The 23,840-nt window shown below is 49.7% G+C and overlaps 1 protein-coding gene across 8 annotated transcripts in view; it reads right to left on the bottom strand.

Moving 5' to 3' along the window:
• The window catches only part of SLC5A11 (solute carrier family 5 member 11), a 46,658-nt gene extending 23,040 nt beyond the window's left edge, over positions 1 to 23,618 (bottom strand). For 2 of the 8 annotated variants that reach the window (XM_080681727.1, XM_080681733.1), the window contains exons 1-7: positions 23,488 to 23,618; positions 22,854 to 23,047; positions 16,921 to 17,027; positions 14,302 to 14,458; positions 5,505 to 5,576; positions 2,253 to 2,357; positions 1,117 to 1,176 (exon numbers count right to left, since the gene is read on the bottom strand). In XM_080681727.1, coding sequence (XP_080537853.1) covers positions 1,117 to 1,176; positions 2,253 to 2,357; positions 5,505 to 5,576; positions 14,302 to 14,457 — 393 coding nt within the window. In that variant the 5' untranslated portion in view covers position 14,458; positions 16,921 to 17,027; positions 22,854 to 23,047; positions 23,488 to 23,618. Of the gene's footprint in view, positions 1 to 1,116; positions 1,177 to 2,251; positions 2,358 to 5,504; positions 5,577 to 14,301; positions 14,459 to 16,920; positions 17,028 to 22,620; positions 22,749 to 22,853; positions 23,048 to 23,487 lie in introns of those variants that run through there. The other 6 variants (XM_080681730.1, XM_080681728.1, XM_080681729.1 and 3 more) reach the window with 6 other exon arrangements.
• Between the last annotated feature and the right edge of the window lie 222 nt (positions 23,619 to 23,840).

Raw genomic sequence — 23,840 nt, 5'->3', positions numbered from 1 at the left:
GGACCTCAAGCCGACAGTTGTTCTTCCACGAGGGACAAGGTCTTGGGTGGAAAAGGACGGAGCGATGATGGTGTCTGCAGCCCGTCCTCCAGCTGCAGCTCATCTAACCAGGGGGGTGACTAACAGCACCGACCTCTCAACCTCCAGCCACAGAGCTCCTTCCTCACTCCCGGCAGATGGCACGATCGTCTACTTGCCACAGAACACGGCAACCATCGGCTGAGGACGCCTGGCCACCTACCTGTGAACTAACCTGCCTCTCTACCATCCTTGATGCCTTTCCATAGCAGGTGCTCAATAAACGCTTGCTGATGCTTTGGCCCAGCGCCCCTCACGCTCTGCCCGGTGTGTCATACCCCAGACACATTGGCTGTGCAGGAGTTAGTCACAGGGGGCCCACCCACCAAAGGCCTTTCTTATTCAGACTCATACTGTCTCCAACTGGGACCATTTATGCCCACATCACCGCCCTTTCCACGGATCGTACTACTTCTGGCACATTTTCAAACGATTTGTCTCATCATTAAGCAGCTCTTTCTACTTTGTGTATTTAAAAACTTTTCATAATAGAAGCAGACACCATCATCGCTCCGTCCTTTTCCACCCAAGACCTTGTCCCTCGTGGAAGAAATTGTATGATCTTGCTATGTGTGTTAAACATCTAAAACAGAAACAGTGCAAGTGACAGAAAGGTGTCAATAAGATCAGAAATAATGTCCAAAACTGCTTTTTTCAAAATCCTAAAGCAGCATTATTTGGTAACAAAAATTATAATATTTCATATCAGTCAGGAATAACACAATTATTGTAGTTTTGTATGCAAAGGAAGAAAAGTCACTGGATTGGATTTTTCTTAAGTTTAAAGGAGTAACGTGCTATGCCGTAAACATTTCAGAGACTGCTCTGAGGACCAGGCTCCTAACTGTCTCACCTGTGCATCATCCCTCTCCAAGCTGGGACCACTTAGGCACTGTCCAGTGGATGTCCATGTGCAGAGGGAGGGGCGCTGGGGAGGAGGGGCGCTGGGGAGGAGGGGCGCTGGGGGAGGGAGGGAGTGCAGGCTGGTCTCTTCCCGAAGGGTTCCTCATTCTGTGCCCGTGGTGCCCCCAGACTCACCTGACCTGCAATGTAGATGGGGAGGAAGATCCAGGCCAGCGTCAGCACGGAAAATATGCCCTGCGGAGGACACAAAGTCGGCTCGGCTGCCAGGCGCCCCAGGGTTCCTGCGCCCCCTCCTGTAACCTGCTCTGCTTGGCCTCTGCGTCTGTCCCTCTCTTACTGGCTGAGTGGCTCACCCTCCCTGGACATCATATTTCCATGTTTAAATGGGAGAGGGGATGACGTAGGGACAAATGGAGATAGCAACCTTTGCTAGCACAGTGTCCCCTAAACCTCACGTCATCCCCCCTCATCCAACTGTTCTCCCTCCCCTCCATGGAGAGGGTTCAGGAGGGGCTGGAGGTCGGGCAGGCGCTGAAGAGGAGGGGGCGGCGCTAGAAGAGCCCACTCGGTCTCTGAGACCCATTCCTCTCGCCTAGCAGCAGACCTCAGTGGTTGGTTGCAAGGAAATCGCTGAGCTGATGCTTATGAGCCCTTACTATACACAGCCCCCCGCACCTTTTACAAGCATTAACCCCTCATCCTCACAACATCGCCATGTGGCAGGGACTGTGATTATCCCTGTTTTATACACAAGGCTCCGAGGCTCTGAGGCTCTGAGAGGTTAAGTCACTTGACCGAGGTCACACAGCTGGCAAGAGATGCAGCCAGGATGCAACCCGGGCAGCCTGGCTCCCGTACTTAAATCCCACGATATAATAAGTCAGTGCACAGAGTAAGCAATAAAAAGTTACTCATTATAAAGGTGAAGGTCACTTTAATGAGAGCACCCCCTCCACAAATCACGCCGAGCACGCTACACGAGAGAGCGCCCGTGCCTGGGTGTCTGTGGGGTGGCAACGCGGCCAAGGCCACTGGATCACACAGGCTTTGTGATGGCCCCCGGGCATCCGGCCACCAGGTCAGACTCTGAGCGCTTCCTCGCACAGCTTGCCCCCTCAAGCACACAGACCCCGGGGCCCGAGGCCGAGCCCGGTAGTCAGACTGACTTGCTGGCCAGGGGTGCCTGATGCTTCCTGTTCATGTCTCAGAAGGCACCGCTCTAGTTTTAAAGGTACAGGCATGCACACAACTGCCCCAGGATCTACCTGTTAGGCCGAGAGGGAGTTGCCCACTCCATGGTAAGTACTCACACTAAACTCATAAGCAGCTACAGAAATGCCCGCCGCAGCGCCTGACCCTGCCAGGCCTACGAAATGTCCACTTCCTATGTTGCTGGCAAACAAAGATGCACCCACCTGTGGGGAGACGGACAGGTTATAAGTTGGAGACAAGGTCTGGGAACCTCCCCCCAACCCCCCCGGCCCCCCCCCCCCCCCCCCCCCACACACACACGCTCGAGAGACGACAGAGGAGAAGGGAGAAGGCAGGGCTCTCCTAGGGTATCTGGCACCTTTTCTTCAAATTAGAAAAGACTCCTTCCCCAAGACTCTTACTTCCACTTACCATAAATTAGCATAATAAACATGCGAACCAATGCTGCCTACAGTGTGAATTGTGCCTCCTAGGGCTGTGCAGCACACGCACGTGGCATCCCTGGGTGAAAGGATACCAGGTGTTGCAGGAAGTGCTTCCCATGAGGATCAGGAGGCCTGTGTTATCCCAGCTTTGCTTCCAAAGAGCAAAGCAGAGAGCCCGGCCTCGGGTAGAACTCTAAGTGGCCGGGACTGGACTTGATGACCCCATCCCTGGTGTTGGTTGATTGGACCCAATAGGCCTGGGCACCCAGGCTGGGCCGATGACATTCTCTCTCCTGGGAATCTGGAACTGGCCCCTTAGACTGAGCGTGTGTAATCTGGGTGGGGATGGGGTGGGGGCATGTTCAGGTATGTGCTCATCACTGCCACTCTGCTGAGGGAAGGGGCATGGCAGAGACATGATCAGGTGAGCACTGAGCAAGAGCCAGAGGGATGGAGGTGAAGATGGAGATAGAGTAGAAATGGGGGGGGAGTGAGGGGTTAAGAGGGAGAGGAGACAGAACTGTCTGAGAGGCTCGTGGGCCTCCTGTTGATTTTCTGGTTTTCATCCAGTTCTATTCTAGTAATCTAGCCCCATGGTTGGCAAACTGCGGCTCTTGAACCACATGCGGCTCTTTGGCCCCTTGAGTGTGGCTCTTCCACAAAATACCACGGCCTGGGAGAGTCTATGTTGAAGAAGTGGCGTTAGAAGAAGTTTAAGTTTAAAAAATTTGGCTCTCAAAGGAAATTTCAATTGTTGTACTGTTGATATTTGGCTCTGTTGACTAATGAGTTTGCCGACCACTGAGAGGCTTTAGTCCCTCTCATTTCTCATCATATATGCCTCAGGGGAGGTTCCACATCCCCCAGCTCAGATTCTAGCCTTCCGCCACTACCACATTTTTTTCTGATTATTGTCGTTTTGTAGTAAGTATTGAAATCAGGAGATGTGAATCCTCTAACTTTGTTCTTTTTCCTTTGTTTTGGCTATTCTGGGTCTTTACATTTTCACCTAAATTTTTGGACCTGCTTGTCAATTTCTGCAACAACAACAAAAGGCAGCTGGAATGTTGAAGGTCTCAAGCAGTTTGGGAAATATTACCAGCTTAACGATATTAAGTCTTCAAATCAATGAACACAGGCTGTGTTCCCAACTTTTCAGTCCTTCTTTGACTAAAGAAGAGTTTGTGAAGGATTAGTGTCTTCATTCAGTAAGTCCAACATCTGGGCTTCTTCAGGGCCACTTTCTGCTTTTCTTCCTGTATATAGATCATACTTCCTTATTTTTTTGCATGACTCATAATTTTTTGTTGGAAGTGGACATTTAACATAACATCACGTGGCAACTCTAGAAATTTGATTGTTCCTCATTCCCGAGTTGATTGTTTTAGTAATTTTCTGTTGTTGTTACTGTTTATTTGGTTTATAGACTTTCTTGAATGAATTCTATAAAGTCTGTATTCTTTGTCATGTGTCCACTTAGTTTAGCGGTCAGTTAATAACTAGGCAGAGATTTTCTTACATATCTAAAACAAATAATTTTTTCAGTCTTTGCCAAAAAGCTTTGTGTGCATGTCAGGGTATGCTTTCAAAACTTAACCTGGATATTTCTGTCCTAGTTTTCACTTTCTGTTCATGCAGTGTCTCAAGGTGAGCCAGAGGTGAGTGCTTAGGGCCTTTTGAGGTCTTTTCTGAGCATGTGCACAGCCCTGGCTATCACATGGCCTGCTATATTCCCAGGACTATGTCAGAGCTTCTCAAAACACTCTAGGAACGTCTCATTCTCCGGCTTTTCCTTCAAGTGCCTCGACTAGTCCATCGTATGCCCCAACAATTACTGCTGCCTCAGACAGTTGCAATGTTAAACAGTTGCCACTGATTGTTTTTGACAAATGTCTCTGGGGAAAAGGCTGCTCTTTCAAGTGGGGTCTCCCAGGGAACTTCAGGAAGAGAAAAATACCAACAATTCTATGAGGAATTGGGTTTTCAAGGAGCTCCAAACCTATCCTGACCAGAGGCCTAGACACCTATTATCTCTCTGCATCTTAAACTCTGAATTTTTTTTTTAACTTACTGCAAATGGGGGAAATTCTCCCTCTTCTTAGTTCAAAAAGTTAACCCTTATTTTAGGATCATACATGAAAGTATTATTCCTGATCACCTTCCCTGGGTCTATTAAGTAGAGGCTTGTCTATATATGTGATGTGTATGGGTGATGTGAGTTTGTGTGTGCACGTGTGTTTGGCAATGCCCTTAGATCTACTTGAAAATAACATACCGTCCAAATCTCCTTAAGGCTTTAGTCCCTCTCATTTCTCATCATATATGCCTCAGGGGAGGTTCCACATCCCCCAGCTCAGGCATTGAGTGTGTGACCCAGGCTTGAGCCAGTTAGCACATCAAACCACCCTGGCCACAGTTATTGGCAGCGGATGGGCATGAGCCATAATCAGAAATGAGATATTTTCCAGGATACTTCCATGGAAACAGATGCTCTTCCCATGCTGGGCTGGAACTTAGGCAGATGGAAGGTCTGGAGCAGCATCCACCATCTTGTTGACATGAAGTTGAGTCTGTTTGGGAATAGCACCCATCCAGAAGGAGAGATGATAGATAGATAGATGATAGATAGATAGATAGATAGATAGATAGATGATAGAAATATAAAGAATAAATAGAGAGGGAAACCAGGTCCCAGTAATATCACTTGAGCCCCTGTACTCAGCCAAAACTGAAACCCTAGATTTTTTTCCTTAGGTGAGCTGATCAATTCTTTTTTGGTTAAACAAATTTGGGTTGGAACTAGTTTATACTGAAACTTCCACACTATGTGCAACTAAAGAGTCCTGAAAAAGCAAAGGCTGGACAGAAGATCAGCACTTAAAAATTCTTTGAGAAGTGACTTTAATTGAACCAAAGATCACTTACAGGCCACCACATCATGTCCCCTCCAGCTAGGAAGTAGCCTTTCACTGTGTCTCTTTTGGTCTTCACTGTGGACTAAAACAAAGAAGAAGGGTGAGTGAGGGGAAATAAGGACAAACAGAGGCATCCCTAGGCTGCAGATGTTAAAGCAAGAGTCCAATGGGCCAGATTTTTTTAAATTTAATAAATCTTTATTGTTTAGGTTATTACAATTATTCCTCTTTTTTCCCCCATAGCTCTTCTCCACCCAGTTCCCACCCCACCCTCTGCCCTTAACCCCCAACACTGTCCTCATCCATAGGTGTACGATTTTTGTCCAGTCTCTTCCCGCACCCCCCACACCCCTTTCCCCCCGAGAATTCAGTCCGCTCCCTTTCTATGCCCCTGATTCTATTATATTCACCAGTTTATTTTCTTCATCAGATTTTTTTATTAATTTGATTTTTAGATTCACTTGATAGATATGTATCTGTTGTTCATAATTTTTATCTTTACCTTTTTCTTCTTCTTCCTCTTCTTAAAGAATACCTTTCAGCATTTCATATAATACTGGTTTGGTGGTGATGAACTCCTTTAGCTTTTTCTTATCTGTGAAGCTCTTTATCTGCCCTTCAATTCTGAATGATAGCTTTGGTGGGTAGAATAATCTTGGTTGTAGGTTCTTGCTATTCATCACTTTGAATATTTCTTGCCACTCCCTTCTGGCCTGCATAGTTTCTGTTGAGAAATCAGCTGACAATCGTATGGGTGCTCCCTTGTAGGTAACTAACTGATTTTCTCTTGCTGCTTTTAATATTCTCTCTTTGTCTTTTGCTCTTGGCATTTTAATTATGATGTGTCTTGGTGTGGTCCTCTTTGGATTCCTTTTGTTTGGGGTTCTCTGCGCTTCCTGGACTTGTAAGTCTATTTCTTTCCCCAGGTGGGGGAAGTTTTCTGTCATTATTTCTTCAAATAGGTTTTCAGTATCTTGCTCTCTCTCTTCTTCTGGCACCCCAATAATTCGGATGTTGGTATGTTTGAAGTTGTCCCAGAGGCTCCTTACACTATCTTCATATTTTTAGATTCTTTTTTCTTTTTGCTTTTCCAGTTGAGTGTTTTTTGCTTCTTTGTATTTCAAATCTTTGACTTGATTCTTGCGATCCCCTAGTCTGCTGTTAGATCTCTATAATATTTTTTATTTCAGTCAGTGCATGCTTAATTTCTAGTTGGTCCTTTTTCATATCCTCGAGGGTCTCACTAAATTTATCGGCCTTTTCTAGGAAATTCTTGAAAAACCTTATAACCGTGGTTTTGAACTCTATATCCAGTCATTTGCTTTCCTCCATTTCTTTCATTTGTGACTTGTTTCTTTGTCTCCACATTTTGGCTGTTCCCCTGAGGTGATAAAGTGGCTTTGTGTGCTAGGTGTCCTATAGGGCCCAGTGGTTCAGCCTCCCCAGTTACCTGAGATGGACACTCTTGGTGCACCCCTTTGTGGGCTGTGTGCACAGTCTTGTTGTAGTTAAGCCTTTATTGTTGTTGGTATCACTGGGGGGAATTGACCTCCAGGCCAATTGGCTGTGAGGATCAGCTGTGTCTATGCTGGGAGAACTTCTGTGCTGGAGACACCCTTATGAGACAGGACTTGCAAAAGCCTCTGTGCTCAGCTTGGATGCGGTGGAGTCTCAGGGCGGAGCAGACAACATTGGTTTCCCGTCAGCCCTTCCCTAATAAGCCCCTGTGTCTCAGTGTCCCATGGTAATCGCTGCAAGCACCTCTGAGAGAAAGCTGCCCTCGAGTTCCGCCCACTGCCAGACAGTCCAGTTTCTCCTTGAATGAGTCTGGGTCTCCAGAGTCTCGCCTGGAACTGGAGTTCAGTGCAGTTGGGAGCTTTTGTCTCCCTCCCGCTTGAGAAAGCCAGCCTTGTATTCAGATGCCAGTCCTCTCCGCGTGCGTGTCTCAGTACCTCTGCCTCCTGCAGCTTCTCTGAGTCTCAGTGTGCTTTTCTCTTTCCTTCTAGTTGTAGAAATTCCACTCAGCCAGCCTTCCTGTGGTTCTGGATGATGTCCGTTTTATCTTTTAGTTGTAGTTTTGAAATTGTTGTGCAAGGCAGCAGTTTAGGTGTTTACCTATGCCACCATTTGGTTTCTCCCCAATGGGCCAGATTTAAACATCAAACAGATTTTGTTTGACCCATGGTTATAAAGAAGATTTTAATTTGAATACTTTTAGAGGAGACAGACTCTTTAGGTCAATACAGCCCCTACTAGTCCCTGCTTCACACATTTATAATAACCTACTGATCCCCAGGTATTTGAGTTTTACACCCATGGCTTATCTATAATAGCTCCTAATGTGTATCATTTATTCTGTGTTAGCACTTGTATAGTGTCTGACACTATCCTAAGCATTTCAAAGCATTATCTCATTTTAATTCTTATTAACTCCTGTGAGGTTGGGAGTTGGTAAGGAACTGAGGCTCAGAATTGAAGTCACTTATCTAGTGACACATTTCCAGAGAGCAGAAGGGACAGGAATTCAAGCCTAGCTCAGCTTGATTTTGGAGCCCATGTTTTTAGCTGGTCCACAAAACCATCTTTAGAAGTAAGCTTCCTAGCATTGAATGTATTTTAATACAGACATTTTGACCACTTAGTAGTTTGTGTGATATTGAGCAAGTTGTTTAACTTCTCTGAGATTCTGGGTGTGAATGTTGGTGAGAGGATTCTTACTGGATGGAAGATGGCGTCTTTTCATCCCTAGAAATAATCTTCCTATAGAAAATAGACTCTATAGAATGATGTCAGCATCATGGCAAAGTGAGACTCCCCCTTTGTGTCTATAATCAGTTGGAAATCTATAATTCAACCAAGGTTCCTCTGCTCAACACACTAGCATGCCTGAGAGAGCCACACGTAGTGCATCCGAAGGAGGGTGTGTTGGAATGCGTAAAGAGGCAGGATGGGAAGGACAGGGATGGTGCCTGCTAATGCAGTTGCCCTGGCTGCTGTAGCTGAGCCCACAGCCCCAGCTGATGAGGTGGAGAAGACAGGGTGCAGCCTCACAACACAGCCTGGGAAGGGTAAGAGGGGCAGAAGCAGTGTCAGCACCTGAAAATCTGGCTCCCTCCCATGTTTGTGGTGGAGCTGACACACCTATGGCCTCTTGGTTCAGCTCGGTGGTGCTGGTAGTCATAGGGAACCACGTAACAGCACAGTGGGCTCATGAACCTGGCTCTCCCCAGCCAGCCACATCCCACAGCATGGTGGTGGTGCCCTGAGACCCAGGTGACCTGGGCACAGCAGGGACACCCACCATCCTGCTTACCCAGGCAGTGACTCCCATGACCACAGTGACACCCCTCCATCAGGACCCAAGAGGCACAAGTAACACAGGTAAGAAAGTTTTTCTCTGGGAAAAAAAAAAAAAAAGGCCTCTAATTATCAGCCTACCAAATTGTTAAAAATCAAAATGGTTCCTAAATAGAAAAAGTGTTCACTTTTTCAAATGTGTCAGTAGAGGAAAAACCCATCAAGATGCATGAACAACCAAGGTAAAATAGTAGCACAGAAATAAATGACAATTGTCCATAAACCAAACCCAAAGTCATGGAAAATTAGAATCGAAATGATAGATAATTTGAAATAGTCATGAAAAAACTCAGTAAGATGCTAAGAAACTCAGAAAGGCAGCTCAGTGAGTCAGGGATAAAATTAATAAGTAGAAGAGTGCTTTACTAAAGAGATTGAAACTATAAAAAAGAACCAAACAGAGAATCTAAGATAGCAGTGGAGTAGGTGGAAGCTACACTCACCTCCTCCCAACACCAAAGTGGAATTACAACTAAATTATAGAATAATCTGAAGACTAGCTGAAGAGGAGTCTTATAACCAAGGATTTACAGAAAAAGCCACATCCCGATGGGTAGGAAGGGCGGAGACAAAAAAAGGGCTGCCCCACAACCAGAGATGGTGGCTAAGGCTATCAGCTTCAGGGGGTTCTCTCTGAGCAAAGAGCCAGGAAGAGGCGCCCACATAACCTCTGGCTGTGAAAGCAGCAGGGTTTCTGTCTGTCAGGGGGAGACGAGAGTCCACTAGAGACATAGGCGCCCTCTTAAAGGGCCAATGCACAAATTTCATCTGCAGTCACTCACCCTGGGCTCCAGCAAAGGTACAGCGGATTGGACTAGAGTCACATGAGGAGAGTCTAGGGTTTGTGGCTCTGGGGAGAGAGCTGAAGGGACAGCTGGCAGAATCCCTGTGCTGCGTCCCTCTCCCATACTGCAGAACACCATCTTTCCTGGGTGGAGCATTTCCTCCCATAGGACATCAGCCTGGGGGAGTGCAAAAGCCCCACTCTCTAGTCTCCCTGTCACTGCATCCTGTGGAGCTTGGGCCCTGCTGAGGAGTCAGCTGCTTTGGCCAGAATGTAGAGGTCTGGGCAGACTTAGCAGTTGTCAGTGACCAAGTTGTGTGGCTTTGGGGTGGATCCCACACACCCCAACTTCCCAAAGCCTGACCAGTACCTCTCCTTCATGGAGATTCACTAGCCCCATCCTCCCAACCCACCAAAGCCCCACCTTACTGAGCTCAGTCTCCTCCTAGCACAATCTGTGACGGACTGAGTTGTGTGGCTCTTGAACAGGGGCCATTTTTCCTTACATGCCCAACCTAGCAGAGCCCCCGCTTCACACAACCAAATCTCGATCTGTTTGGGCCTGAATTCTGCTGGCCTCACCCTGATGACTCCCTGAGACCTCCATCCCATCACAAAGGTATGCAAGCACACATCAGGTGGCAACTAGACTTGGTATACCTGGGGACATTAACTGAGTGGCCTCAGATTGGCACTGAGTGTGAACCTGTATCAGTCTGGTGACCACCACTTGCCCCTACCTGGTAACTCACTGCAAACCTACCTCACGCAACTCCAGCACCACCAGAGGCTCCTTCAGACTGAGCCTATCAGGAGCCAGCAGGCAGAGGTGGATCTTGAGGTGCCTTGGGCCTTTTGCTGACCTTGGGCCGGTGCTGGTAAAAGCCAGCCTTGGTGTGCAGCTTCATCCTTCCTGTGTACACCCAGGCCCAGTAGAGGCAGCCCACAAACTGTGGATCAGTTGTAGCCCCAAACAGGTTGGCCAGGGCCAGTCACAGGCAGCATCTGACATTGGCCTGCAGCAGAGTCCCTCCAAAGAGGCCCAGAACCAACACACCCAGGGGCCAGCTTCAGGCAACATCAGAGCAGGCTCCAATAAGCCTTACAAACCTCATATCCAAAGGGAGATTCAGCAGGCACCAGACCCTGCAGAGGTGAATTCTGCTTCATGTGGTCAGCATCTGCACAGCAGCTCACCAGAGGTCAGGGTTGAGCCTCACAGTCAGCCAGCCACAGGGTGGATCCCATGCATGAAAGGGCCAATAGCAATCAAGACTCAATTAACCTACACCAGGGACATTCCTGGAGCACCCAGCTCAGGTGATCAAGGAGACTGCACCACTGGATCCCACAGGACATGCAGTACATAAGGCCACCCCACCAAGATGGGGAGTCATAGCAGATCTATCTTATACATAGAAACAAAAGAAAGAAGCAGCCAAATGGGGAGACAAAGAAACATGCCCCAAATGAAAGAACAGGAGAAATCTCCAGAAAAAGAGCTAAATGAAATGGAGGCAAGATATTTATTAGATACAGAGTTCAAAACAATGGTTATAAGAATGCCCAACAGCATGAAAAAGGACACAGAAACCATAAAAAAAGAACCAGTCAGAAATGAAGAATAGAATATCTAAAATAAAAAATACACTGGAAGGGCCCTGGCCAGTGTGGCTTGGTGATAGAGCATCAGCCCATGTACCAAAGGGTCGCAGGTTCTATTCTAAGTCAAGGGCATGTGCCTGGGTTATAGATTGAATCCCCAGCCCCTGTGGGGTGCATGTGGGAGGCAACCAGTTGATGTGTCTCTCTTGCACCAATGTTTCTCTCTCTCTTTCCCCCTCCCTCCCTTCCACTGTCTCTAAAAATCAATGCGGTAGGGGGGATTTCATGTGAGGATTAATAATAATAATAATAATAATAATAATAATAATAATAGTAATAGTAATAATACACTGGAAGGAATAAACAGTTGGCTGGATGAAGCAGAGGATCAAATCAGTGATTTGGAAGACAAGGTAGGAAAAAAACACACCCCATCAGAGCAGCAAGAATAAAAAAAGAATAAAAAAATAAGAACAGTTTAAGAGACCTTTGTGCCAACATGAAGCATAACAACATCTACATCATAGGGGTACCAGAAGGAGAAGAGAGACAGCAAGGGATCAAGGACCTTTGTGAAGAAATAATGACTGAAACCCTCCCTAACCTGGTGAAGGAAATAGACATACAAGTCCAGAAAACACAGAGAGTCCCAAACAAGATGAACCTAAAGAGCCCCATGCCCAGACACATCATAATTAAAATACCAAAAGAGAGAATCTTAAAAGCAGCAAGAGAAAGACAGTTGGTTACCGATAAGGGAACTCCCATAAGTGTCAGCTGCTTTCCCAACAGAAACTTTGCAGGCCAGAGGAGATTGGCACAGAATATTCAAAGTGATGAAAAGCAAGGACCTACAACCAAGATTACTCTACCCAGCAAAGCTAACATTTAAAATTGAAGGAGAAATAAAGAGCTTCCAATAAAAAAACAATCAGAAGTTCTGATAACTCAGTAAATGAGATAAACAATTCATTAGAACAATTGAAAACAGAGCAGACCATATGGAAGAGAGAGTTGGCAAGCTTGAAGACAGAAATCTAGAAATGATTCAGGTGGAAAAAAAGAGATAACTATGCATTTAAAAAAAATGAAAGAACCCTATGAGAGCTATCTAATTTCATTAAGAAGGGCAACATAAGATAATGGGTCTCCCAGAAGGGAAGAGGGGGCAAAGGGAACAGAGAGCCCATTCAAACAAATAATTGATGAGAACTTCCCAAACCTGGAAAAGAAACTTTACATTCAAGTACAGGAAGCTAACAGAACACCTACTTATCTCAATTCAAAAAGACACATTATGTTAACACTGTCAAAAATTACTGATAAAGAAAGAATTTGCAAGGCATCCAGGGAAAGAAATTCAGTAGCCTATCAAGGAAACTCGATCAGATTTGTCAGAAGAAACCATATAGCCAGGAAAGAGTGGAATGATATATTCAAAATATTGAAAGATGGCAACCATCAGCCAAGAATAATATACCCTTGTTAAGCGAAGTTATCCTTTAGATTAAGGAGAAATAAAGGCTTCCCAGATAAATAAAAGTTGAGGGACTTGATTACAAGAAATGTTGGAAAGAGCTCTTCCACCTGAACCAAAATGACAAAACTGAGTAAGTTGACAGACAGAAGCGGAAAACTGCAACTGTATTTCAGAATAGGGTGTTAAACACTTAATTATAACATAAAGGTTAAAGGGGAAAGCATTAAAAATAACAATAGCTACTGCAATTTGGTAATGAATGCACAACGTAAAAAGGGATAACTTGTGATAGCAAAAACACAGAAAGGGGGGAGGAAAAGGACAGAACGTGTGTAGGTGAGTGAAGATAAGATGCCATCAGAAGAAAAAGGACTGAACTCACCAATCAAAAGGCACAGAGTAGCCCTGACCGGTTTGGCTCAGTGGATAGAGCGTCGGCCTGCAGACTGAAGGGTCCGAGGTTCAATTCCAGTCAAGGGCATGTACCTTGGTTGTGGGCACATCCCCAGTAGGGGGTGTTCAGGAGGCAGCTGATTGATGTTTCTAACTCTCTATCCCTCCCCCTTCCTCTCTGTAAAAAAATCAATAAAATATATTTAAAAAACAAAAAACAAAACAAAACAAAAAAAACCCAAAAGGCACAGAGTAGCTAAATGGATAAAAAAGCAAGACCCACTGTGTGCTGCCTTCAGGAGACCCAACTCGGCTCTAAAAACGGAGGCTTAACGAGAAGGGGTGGAAGATGATACTCCAAGCAAACGGTATTCAGAGAAAAGTGAATGTGGCTGTATTTAGACAAAATAGATATCAAGACAAGAAAAGGTAACAAAAGACAAATATGTACCTTTTTTTAAAAAAATCCTCACCTGAGGAGATTTTTCCATTGATTTTTAGAGAGTGGACGAGAGAGGGAAAGACAGAGAGAAATATCGATGTGAGAGAAACACATCGATTGGTTGCCTCCTGCACCAGGGCCCGGGCCGGGAGGACCCTGCAATCAAGGTACTACCCTTGACTGGAATCGAACCCCGGGCCCTTTGGAGCGCAGGCCAAGGCTCTATCCACTGAGCCAAACCAGCTAGGGCTGCCTTCTATTTTTAAAGGAGGAAAATTTACACAATATTTTTTTTGATTTTGCATAAAGAAACTATGAGAGACTACACTAATTTACTACAGAATTAATGACAGTGGTTACCTGTGGAGAGAAGGGGAGTCATGAGACTTTGCACTGTATCTCATTTTAAAGTTGTTTTTATTTTTAAATTATGTGACTAAAGAAAAACTTCCTTTAAAAAAAGAGCATGGGCTTCAAAGTGAAGGAGATGTGGATTTTAACCCCTGCTCTCCTAACTTCCCAACAGAATAAGAAACTGAAATTCTCTGACCCTCAGTTTTCATATCTATGAGATGGGCATGGTAACAGTATCTTCTTCATTAGGACCTGTGCATATTACATGAGATTACATAAGTGAAAGTGCCTAACTTCTCACCTGACCCAGAGTCAACCTTCAGTGCATTTTTTAAAATGTAAAGTTTTGAATGTAGTTTCTTGCCCTCTTTGCCGCCCCCTGGCTGGCTTACCCACAGTCCCACGGCCAGGACGAAGAGGAAGTACAGAGCCAGCACCGCGATGTCACCTGCCTCCAGGCTCCTCTGGGGAAAGGCCTCCAGGGGATCTGGCTGTGTGGGCCCAGGGCTGCCGGGGCCGCTCTCCATGGTGCTGAACACACTTTCCATCCTGTGGGAGGTCACATGCTCGTCAGACACCAGGGCCCAGCACCACTCTCACCTGCCTCCTTGGGACAGCCAAGCACAGCGATGCACGTGGAGGGATGTGTGAGGAGACAAAGCTGAGGGTAGATTCATCCATCCAGCCCTTCACTCATTCACTCAGCAAATGTTTACAGTGAACTTTTATCAAATCCATAGTTAATTTTTACAAATTTAATCACACACTCGGCAAAATAAAAAGAAGGATAAACAATTTAAATAGTACAGATGGTTTCATCACCCTGCCACTTAACAAACACGACAGGAATGACAGAAAAACAAGATGCCCGAGTCAGATTCTGATTCCCAGGTACCTGAAACTAGGTCAAGGCCTAGCCAACAATTGTGTCAGAGGCTTGGCCAGACACTACAAACTTGTTCCAATAAAATTGTATATAGTTAACAAATGCCTATGTAACACCTACTGCATGCAGGCCTTATTCTAAGTGTTTATGAATCTGCAAAGTGGGCACTGTTGTTCTACCATTTTCCAGATGGCAAAATTGAGGCACCAGGGAAGTTAGGTAAGTTGCCCAAGGTAATAGAGCTCAGTGGTAGAGCTGGGAATTGCTCCAGAACCTGTCTTGAATCACTGTTCTAAGCTGTTTCGCAGTGCACTGCACTTTCATGGGTGATTTAAGGCATCTGTGGTAGGCAGAATTATGTCTCCTCAAAGGTCTTTATATCCCAATCCCCAGAACCTGTGAATATGTTAAGGTACATGGCAAAGGCCCTAGCTGGTTTTTCTCAGTGGTTAGAGCAGCCGTGGACAAACTACGGCCCGCGGGCCGGATCCGGCCCGTTCGGCTGTTTTATCCGGCCCGCGGAGCCGAAAGAGCGGAGGGTTCTCTTGCTCTCCCCTCCACTCCTTTACTTTGAATTTATATTAGTTCACACAAACACTCCATCCATGCTTTTGTTCTGGCCCTCCGGTCCAGTTTAAGAACCCATTGTGGCCCTCGAGTCAAAAAGTTTGCCCACCCCTGGGTTAGAGCATCGGCCTGAGGGCTCAAGGGTCTCGGGTTCGATTCCGGTCAAGGACATGTATCTCAGTGGCAGGCTCGATCCCCGGGCCCTGGGCCGGGCTCATGCAAGAGGCAACCAATCAATGTGTCTCTCTCACATCAATGTTTCTATGTCCCTCCCCTTCCCTTCCACTCTCTCTAAAAATCAATAGGAAAAATATCCTCTGGTGAAGATTAATAAAAAAAAAGTCACATGACAAAGGGCAATGAAGTTTACAGATGAAATTAAGGTTGCTAACCAGCTCTCCTTCCAATAGGGAGCGTGTCCTAATGCTCTGAGAGGGACTGTGCAATCACGGGTCCTTCCACGTGGGAGAGGAAGTCAGAGAGGACAGTGTGAGGAGGATTGGACCCAATGCTGCTGGCTTTAAAGGTGGAATAATAGAGCCGGGAGCCAAGGACAGCAGGTGGCTGCTAGAAGCTGAAAAAGCAAATTAATGGATTCTCCCCTAGAACACACAGAAATCCGGCCTGCTGTTGCCTTGACTTTTAGCCCCTTAAGACCCATTGGAAACTCATGACTTTCAGAACTATAAGGTAATAAACTTGTGCTGTTTTTATTTCTTTAAAAATAATTTATTCATTTCTGATCATAGGTACAGGGAGGGTGCGAGGGTGAGGCCTGTGACCCCGAGGCGATTGGACACAGTGGGCTCACCCTGCCCCCAGCATCCCGTCCATCCTTTATAACTTGTTCCCTCCTTCCTCCCGGCGGCACAGTCCAGTACTGACCATGCGAGAAGTTTAAACTTGAGTTTTCCCGCTTACTTGTAAATACTGAACCAAACCAGCTGCTCCAGTGGTTGACTTCCTAACCCTCTCATGAATGAGTAGGTCACAGGCAAATCATGACTGCCTAGCTCTCAGAGCCGCTAAACTCTAATTCCCAGGTTGCTCTGAGCCTGTGCGTGTGAGCCCTGCGCTTGCTCAGCTGCGCTCAGCACTTGTGGCGCTACTGTTGCTCTTCTCCACAAGGTGGAGGGAGGCAAGGACGCCTGCTTTTCCATGGAGATGCAGCACCTGACCTGGGTTTTGATGGATGAGTAGGTGGTCCTGTGTGGATGAGGGGGACCTTTTGGGGAGCTTTCGGGGCTGAGACCACAGCACCTGCAGACAGTGAGGCGTGGTGAGCAGGACCCGTTTAAAGAACCATCTGACTCTTGCCTAAGTATTAAGGTGGGAGGGGAGGGGGCAGTGAGGCTGTTCAGACATGAAGGCAATTGCACAGCCCTTTGGTGTCATTTACAGGACAATATAAAGTCAGTGGTCTCATCCTTTCATACCCGTTTTTATAACAAGTATTTTGTATTAGCCCTTAAAAAAGGCTCTGAGACCCACAAGATTAAGGTTAAGGGTTCAGACCTACAAGACTGTCCCCACCCCCCATGCACGTCCAGGTCCTCACCTGTGCTTTTGACTGACGGGCTGTGGGTTGGAGGTTCCAGGACACTCACACTCTCCTTGCGTTCAAATCACTTGCCAGAAGGGGTCAGAAGACTCAGAGAAACTTGTCTGAGAAATAAAAGGACGGCATTTATGATAGAATAATGCTGCTTCAACCTGAAACTGCTCTGATGCCCCCGGAAGACGCAAAGGGCGGTCGGATGCTTTCAACTGTGCGAAAGGGCCTCTGAAGAGAAATAGTAGACGCAGAAGCCATTGTCTTCCAGAAGCACGGAATAAAGAGCAAGTCTACAAACATGACTAGAGCTTGTATCCACCAAATGTTTAAATGTGTGAAAGTGCTTTGCGATTTTAAACGTTATGGGGAAGTCTAAGCAAGTACCACGAGTACCATGCTCCTAACTGAAGGCAGAGCCCCCTGAAAAATATCTGAGACAGCGTGGGAAATAAACAGCGGGGACATTTCTACATTGAAAGTACTCCATATAGGTTGCTGTGTAAGCTAGACGTCGGCTCCAGCTTCAGATAGTCCTAAGCAGGCTTCGCCCACCAAATGTCTGGTGGGACATCAGGAAGGGCCGCCCAGGGCAGCTCTGTGCATTTTGGGGTGGCTACCTTCTCTGGCCTCTGTGCACTGAATGCCAGCAGTGTCCCAAATCATCGTGACAACAAGAGGTGTCCCACAAATTTTCAAAACGCCTCTGTGGGGGGAGCAGCCACGGGCCCACTGCACACCTGCTGAGCTGGGGCGTCCATCGAAGGATTTTGAACCAGGAAGTGGCGTGGTCAGGGGGAGGCCTGACTAGAAGCAAGAAGTGGGCAGGAAGGGTATTTGGTCACTGCGGGTGACGCATGACAGGGAACGTGATGGGGAGAACCGGGAGCAGTTTCCTGCTTCTGATCAGAACTGCGAACAGAGCGGCCAGCTGTTGTGCAGGATTTTCCTGTCCTTGTCGCTGCTGGTCTTCACCACTATTGCCCATGGGACCGGGTAGCTGTGTTCCGCGCTGGCACAGGATGCTAGCAGCAGCCCTGGCCTCTACCCCCTGAGGCCATAGTGCTGACAGCCCGCGTCCCCTGGAGACCCAGCGATCTTTTAGTTCCCCGCCCACCCCAAGGGTAGCTTTGAACTTCTCTTGCTGAGGCTGGGAGGAGGCTCACAGAGCTCAGCCTCGGTTCTGGACCTGTCTGATTTCAGAGCCTGCATTTTCAAATTGTCAACCTGCTGCTCCCAACAATGAGAACTGAGAACAAGGGGCTTAGGAAGCAGCTTAATTGGGGCCTGAGATAGATTGTTCTAGAAGTCAGTGGGAGGGAGGTGAGGAAGGGCAGCCCTCCCGGTCCCCAGCTCCTCCCCCAGTTCCTCTGGAAGGCCTCTGCCTGCCAGGCACCAGGAGGGGTGGGGCAGATAAACAAGTTACTCATTGCTGGGCAGGCTGGTGCGTTCTAGGCTCTTACTGAGTCCCAGGAGGTGGGGCCTGTCCTAGGCTCTTACTGAGTCCCAGGAGGTGGGGCCTGTCCGGGCCAGGAGGGACGGCTGCCTCCTCACGTGGGGATAGGAGCACAGACCAGAGAAACCACAGAGCCCGGTGCTGCTGCCCTGGCCACAAGCTCCCAGGCAGAGCCTGCAAAGTGCCCACTCTCCAGCAAATCCAGGCACACGTGTGCTCTCATCTCCTCCTCGCCAGCGGTGAGCGAGCACTTGACACGTCCACCCTGCAGGTGGGAAACGAGGCAGCAAGAGGTGACAGTGAGCTGGACCCTGGGCCTGCGGTGCCACTTGCTTTGAGGCCACAGTACGTGCCAGGTGTGGGTCTCCAGCTGAAGCTCGCTGCATCATCCAACACTGGCGGGTCTATCTCCTTTGTCCCTCTCCGGCCCTTCTCTCCTCTCCTCTCCTTCAGTTCTTGGCTCCCTTTCTCTGTGTCTTTTCCATAAGCACTCATTAGGCACCAACTGTGTGCCAGGCTCCATGCTAAGCCCTGGGGACTCAGTGAACAAACACTCATTAGGCACCAGCTGTGTGCCAGGCTCTGTGCTAGGCATGGAGGACAACGCGGTGAGCAAGGCGGACCTGGCCCCGTGCAGCACGTGTGGCCAGACACACTAGATGAAATGACACCAGGGCCTGTTGCCCCTCGCACGGCCCCAGGCGGGCACCCTGGGGTGGGCTCCTGCTTCACGTTTTGCGAGGGGCGCTCCCTGGATGGGAGGGCAGAGTCGTGCAAAGCAGGCTCCATAACAATGGCTTTGTTTGCAAGAACACCCTCCCTTATGGCCACCGATGGGCCAAAGAACAAAAGGGAGCCGCTGGGCCACTCACCCTCTTCCCTCGGCGGGTTACATAATCCACATCGCAGATGTGGGAATTTTCCACAGCTGGCTGTGTGGGCAGGGGGCGGGCCTGGGCAGCGTTCACGCCTGTGTGGTGTCCACTGTGGGGGTTTATTATCCTTTATAACTTGTGCCTCTGAAACATTTCATAATGAAGGCAAAAGAAACGAACAAGATTTACAGCATAAAACTGCCTGTGTATTCAATACATTCAGAGACACAAGCAGTGTGCAGTGTTTGGCTAGGACGTGGCACAGCTGCCGAGGATCACAAACTCACAGGCAGGGACAGAAACTGAGACAGAGAGAGAGGAGAGCCTCGGACGGCCTGCACTGAGTGGGGACAGTGGTCATCGAACTACGAAGTCCAACTTCAAGCCAGCACTCTCCAGGAATGGCTGTCATGACAGTGTGACGAGGTGTGAATGGCACTGCCCCTTCAGGTCCCACCTCTGCCTCTTACTATCATGGGCCGAGATCATGGGCCACCAACCTCTCAGGCTGTTTCCCCATCTATGAATGGGGCTAATAATCCTACGTGTGTCACAGGTTTGTTGAAAGCTCTTTATATAACACTAGAGGCCTGGTGCATGAAAATTTATGCACTGGAGGGGGGTCCCTCAGCCCGGCCTGCCCCCTCTCACAGTCTGGAAGCCCTCAGGGGAGGGAGGCGACACGGCGACCAGGGGAAGGCGAAGCACCCATCACACCTCTGCTGCTGCTACTGCCGGCAGCGCAAGCCTTGGCCGGCCCTGGTTACCTGAGCCTCGGGCAGCCCTGGGCGGCTGGGCAGCCACCACCTGAGGCTTGCCTGCGCCTCAAGCCAGCCCTGGGGGGCTGGAGGACTGAGGGGACTAGGGGACTCTGGAGGCAGGCGTGCAGAGTGGCCGGACCCGCCTGGGGGCAGGCTCGGCTGTGCCACACGCCTGCCACCCCAGCGGGGCTGAGGGGACTGGGCGCCGCCATCTTGTGGCTGTGGGTGCTGCCATGTTTGAGGGCGTGGCAGTCAATTAGCATATTCCCTCTTTATTAGGTAGGATGATTAGGTCCAGAGTACTTGATATGTCCCTGTCCTTATAAAACCATTTAGAAAAAGAGCATGAGAGGTCAGGTCTGAGGGCCCCCAGGGAACAGATACAGGAAACACAGCCAGTCCTGGGCCAAGGCCACCTAAAGCATTGATGCAGGGCTCCAACCCGGCCTCCCCCTGAGCTGCTAGCCCGGCCTGCGCGCGGACCCTGGCGGAAGTACAGGGTGGAAACGGCGGAACTCCAGCCTCAGCCACTCACCCTCCAGCATCCCCTGTGGTGCCCAGTGGAGGTGGCTGCCCTCTCCACAGCCCTGCTGGTGACCAGCTCGGGTCTAGGATGCCCAGCAAGGCTGTGGTGGAGGCAGCCCAGCCGGGGTGGGTCCATTCTGGGAGGTGGAGTGGCGGTTGGGCCTGGAACTGCAGAGGGAGGATCTGGAGGACCACTCTGCCGGCCTGAGCAGTGGGTGCTCTGGGTTCATTGGCGACTGGTCCTCAGACAAAGGAAGGGAGGACGATCCTGGCGACTTTCGGTTGGAGCAGAGGCCACACCGTCCCGGCCCATTGGGAAGGGCCACGTGCTGGCATTTAAGGAAGATACCACGGGCAGGGCAGGGCGTAGCAGCTGTCCACAACCAGCTAACAGGAGGTCACCCCATGTGAGCGCCCCTGCCACTCGGTGTGACCTTGGGCCAGCTTTCTGCTCCACCTCCTTGTCCCCCCAGAGATGATCTCGTCTCACAAATCCCGGGGAGACCAACAGTCACCAGAGCACCTGGTGAGCTCCACTCCTGTCTATCCAAAGGCCAACGTGGCATCTAAGTGGGGTGCAACTGGCACTGCAGACTGAACTGTCCGAGCTGGACACCACGCCTGTCGGTGCTTCTCCTCCTGTCCCACTGAGCGCCACTTCTCCCACCCGCTTCCTAGGCCCGCAACCTGCTTCCCTGTCCTGGTCCCACAGTCCATTGACTCTTCATCCCATCCTATTCCACTCCCAAGGTACAGCCCGAATCCATCCACTCGCCCCCACCTTGGCTTCTCTCACTTTCATCCAAGCCACTCGAGCAGGAACCTCCCGTCGTGCCTACCTGGTACCACTATTGCTCCGAGTCCACCCTCACACGGAACCTCCATCAGATCAGATCAGATCACTTTCCTGCTGGAAGCACCCCTGTGCCAGCTCTGCTGAGGCCCTGCCCATCTCACACGGGCCTTCTTTTTAACTCTTGAGCAGCATTTCATACCTCAGGGTCTTTGCTATTCTGTTCCTTCTGCCTGACATGCTGTTCCCTACACTCTTAGCTTGATGAACTCCTACTCACCCTTCAGATGTCACCCCAAAGAGCCTTCTCTTGACCTCAACCTAAATTTGGCCCTTAAGTTATTTGTCCTGACAGCAAGCATGACTCCTCATCACCACTGAGGCAAGCATGACATTTGCACGACTCTCATTACTGCCTGTCCCCACTGCACTGTAAGGGAAGACGCACATTGTGCCTCCAAAGCAGTGTGAGAAAGAGAAACAGGCCCAACGGAGTCCCTGTGGCTCAGCCCCATCTCCAAACCCAAGCAACGCCAGCCTGCATGCCGGCTCAGCCTCTCCCAGGAGTGGAACTTAGACCAACCCGCCTGGAATTCCCTGGTCAGCACTACTGAGGTCATTTGCCTTCCCCAATGGGACACTGTCCAGGCCTGAAATAATCCACTTGTTAACTTCTTAGTCCCACCCTCTGTCTCCTAAATAAACCTCCCCCTTTGGACAGCCCCTCAAAGCGCCCTTCCAGTTGCCGGAGGGGCTGCTGCCCCATTCAGGAACCCCTGGATGAAGCTGATTAGACCTGCAGGAGGACTCAGTTGAATTTGAATTTTGCTTTGTAACAGCAGCGCTCAGTAAAAGTTTGTGAGACAGCAGCATGGGGTTTTCAGAGCCTGGCCACATGCCCTGGCCCATAGTGACCCGCCCCCTCCCTCCCGGGACACATCCCCAGGACCCCCTTTGCGGGACACCTCTCCCAACCGCTGCCCCGAACCATCCAGCAGAAAGCTACTGGAAATCTGGTGTCGTGGTTAGCTCACAGTCACGGGGGTTGAGTCCCAGTGCTGCCACTCTGAGAGACCTTGGGCCCGTTTCTTAAAGGCGCTCAGCTCCCTCTGTGATTCGCGGGCTGTGCCCTCACAGGGTGACTGTGCCCGTTAGACCAGGCCAGGACCCGCCACCCGTGCCCAGCAGGTGCTGGTGGAAACCCCTTTTGCTTGCAGTCAACAGCATCTGCGCTGCAGGAACCACGGGCTTATTGTCACGTAGATCGTCCCTGCCCCTTCCCTGGGTCCTCCATACCTGCTGCTCAGTGGCTGGCCAGTGACGCGGCCAGTGGGAAAAGTGGGGCCCACCGCTGGTGCCGCTGGCTGTGGCCACCTCCAAACACCATCTGCCTGCTGGTGAGGAGCCGTCCCTGAGGGGAGGAGCTGCGAGCCCCGGGTGCCTCTCAGCGGCAGGGTTCCTGCCTCTCTGGGTCCTGTCCCCAGGCTGCTCCCAGTTTGCAAAATGAACATTGGGGAGGGGGTTCTTACCTTCCTCTGGGTACGGGCCCCCTGCTCTGGGGCCTGGCGGCTTTGGAGGCAGGAGGAGGCAGCGCCGGCAGTGAGGAGGGGACGCTGGCTCCTCTCCCTGCAGCTGGAGCTGGGGAGGGCAGTGGTGGCCTCCCTCCCGCCCCGCCTGTGGCTGGTGGACTTTCTTGCAGGTCAAACTCCAAATTCCAGTGCAGCTGAGATTAGTGAAAGTGAGAATGGTCTTTCCAGGGACAGGGAGAGCTGGGCCCAGCCCAACCTTGAACTGGAGCTGAGACCAGCCCCTGCGGGAAGGTGGCAGGCGCCGAGCTCTGCCCTCAGCCTCCTGGACCCTCACCTGAAGGGCACTCTTGGGTCTGATCAGATAATTGAATCGATACCCCCTCCCCTGGGAACTGACCTTCAGACCACGCACAACTGACATTCCCTTTCGCTTCAACCACATCCCAATGCTAAGACCACAATTATCTCTCCCCTCCAGGCCTTCCCAGGATCCAGACCCGCCCAGAGTCCCCCCAACTGAAAAAGCCCACCTAGAGTCCTTTAAAACCTCTGGCCCCCATCCCTGGGGGCTGGCGCCACTTGGGGGCTCAGCCCATCTGTCTCCAGATGCCCTAATAAATTTATAATTCTTTACCACTTTTGGACTCGTGCGTTCCTCCTTCGGCGACCCTAACAGGCACCACCCAGCTTCACTCACCCCCTCTCCCACGGCCCGCCTCCTTTCCGGGGACAGGCGGGCTTGGGACAGCTGGGGGTGGGGCAGATGTTGGCGGAGGAGGCAGGGGACAGAGGAGTCCCAGGAGAGCAGCTCAGTGCAGACCAGCCTCTGCGGCAGTGACAGTGACCTTCTTTGTTCAGCCCCCTGTCCTGTGCTCCCCAGACCAAGGCGGTGCAAAGACAGGCGTCTGGAGCCCACGACTCCAGGACAGGCGGGGACAGAGGAAGGCTTTTGCGGGGCACTCAGAGCATTCAAGACGGAAAAATAGC

Source organism: Plecotus auritus (genome assembly GCF_963455305.1).
Source record: "Plecotus auritus genome assembly, chromosome: 7".
Taxonomy (NCBI): domain Eukaryota; kingdom Metazoa; phylum Chordata; class Mammalia; order Chiroptera; family Vespertilionidae; genus Plecotus; species Plecotus auritus.
The sequence above is the reverse complement of the archived record's forward strand: the minus strand, read 5'-3'. Positions and strand labels throughout refer to the sequence as shown.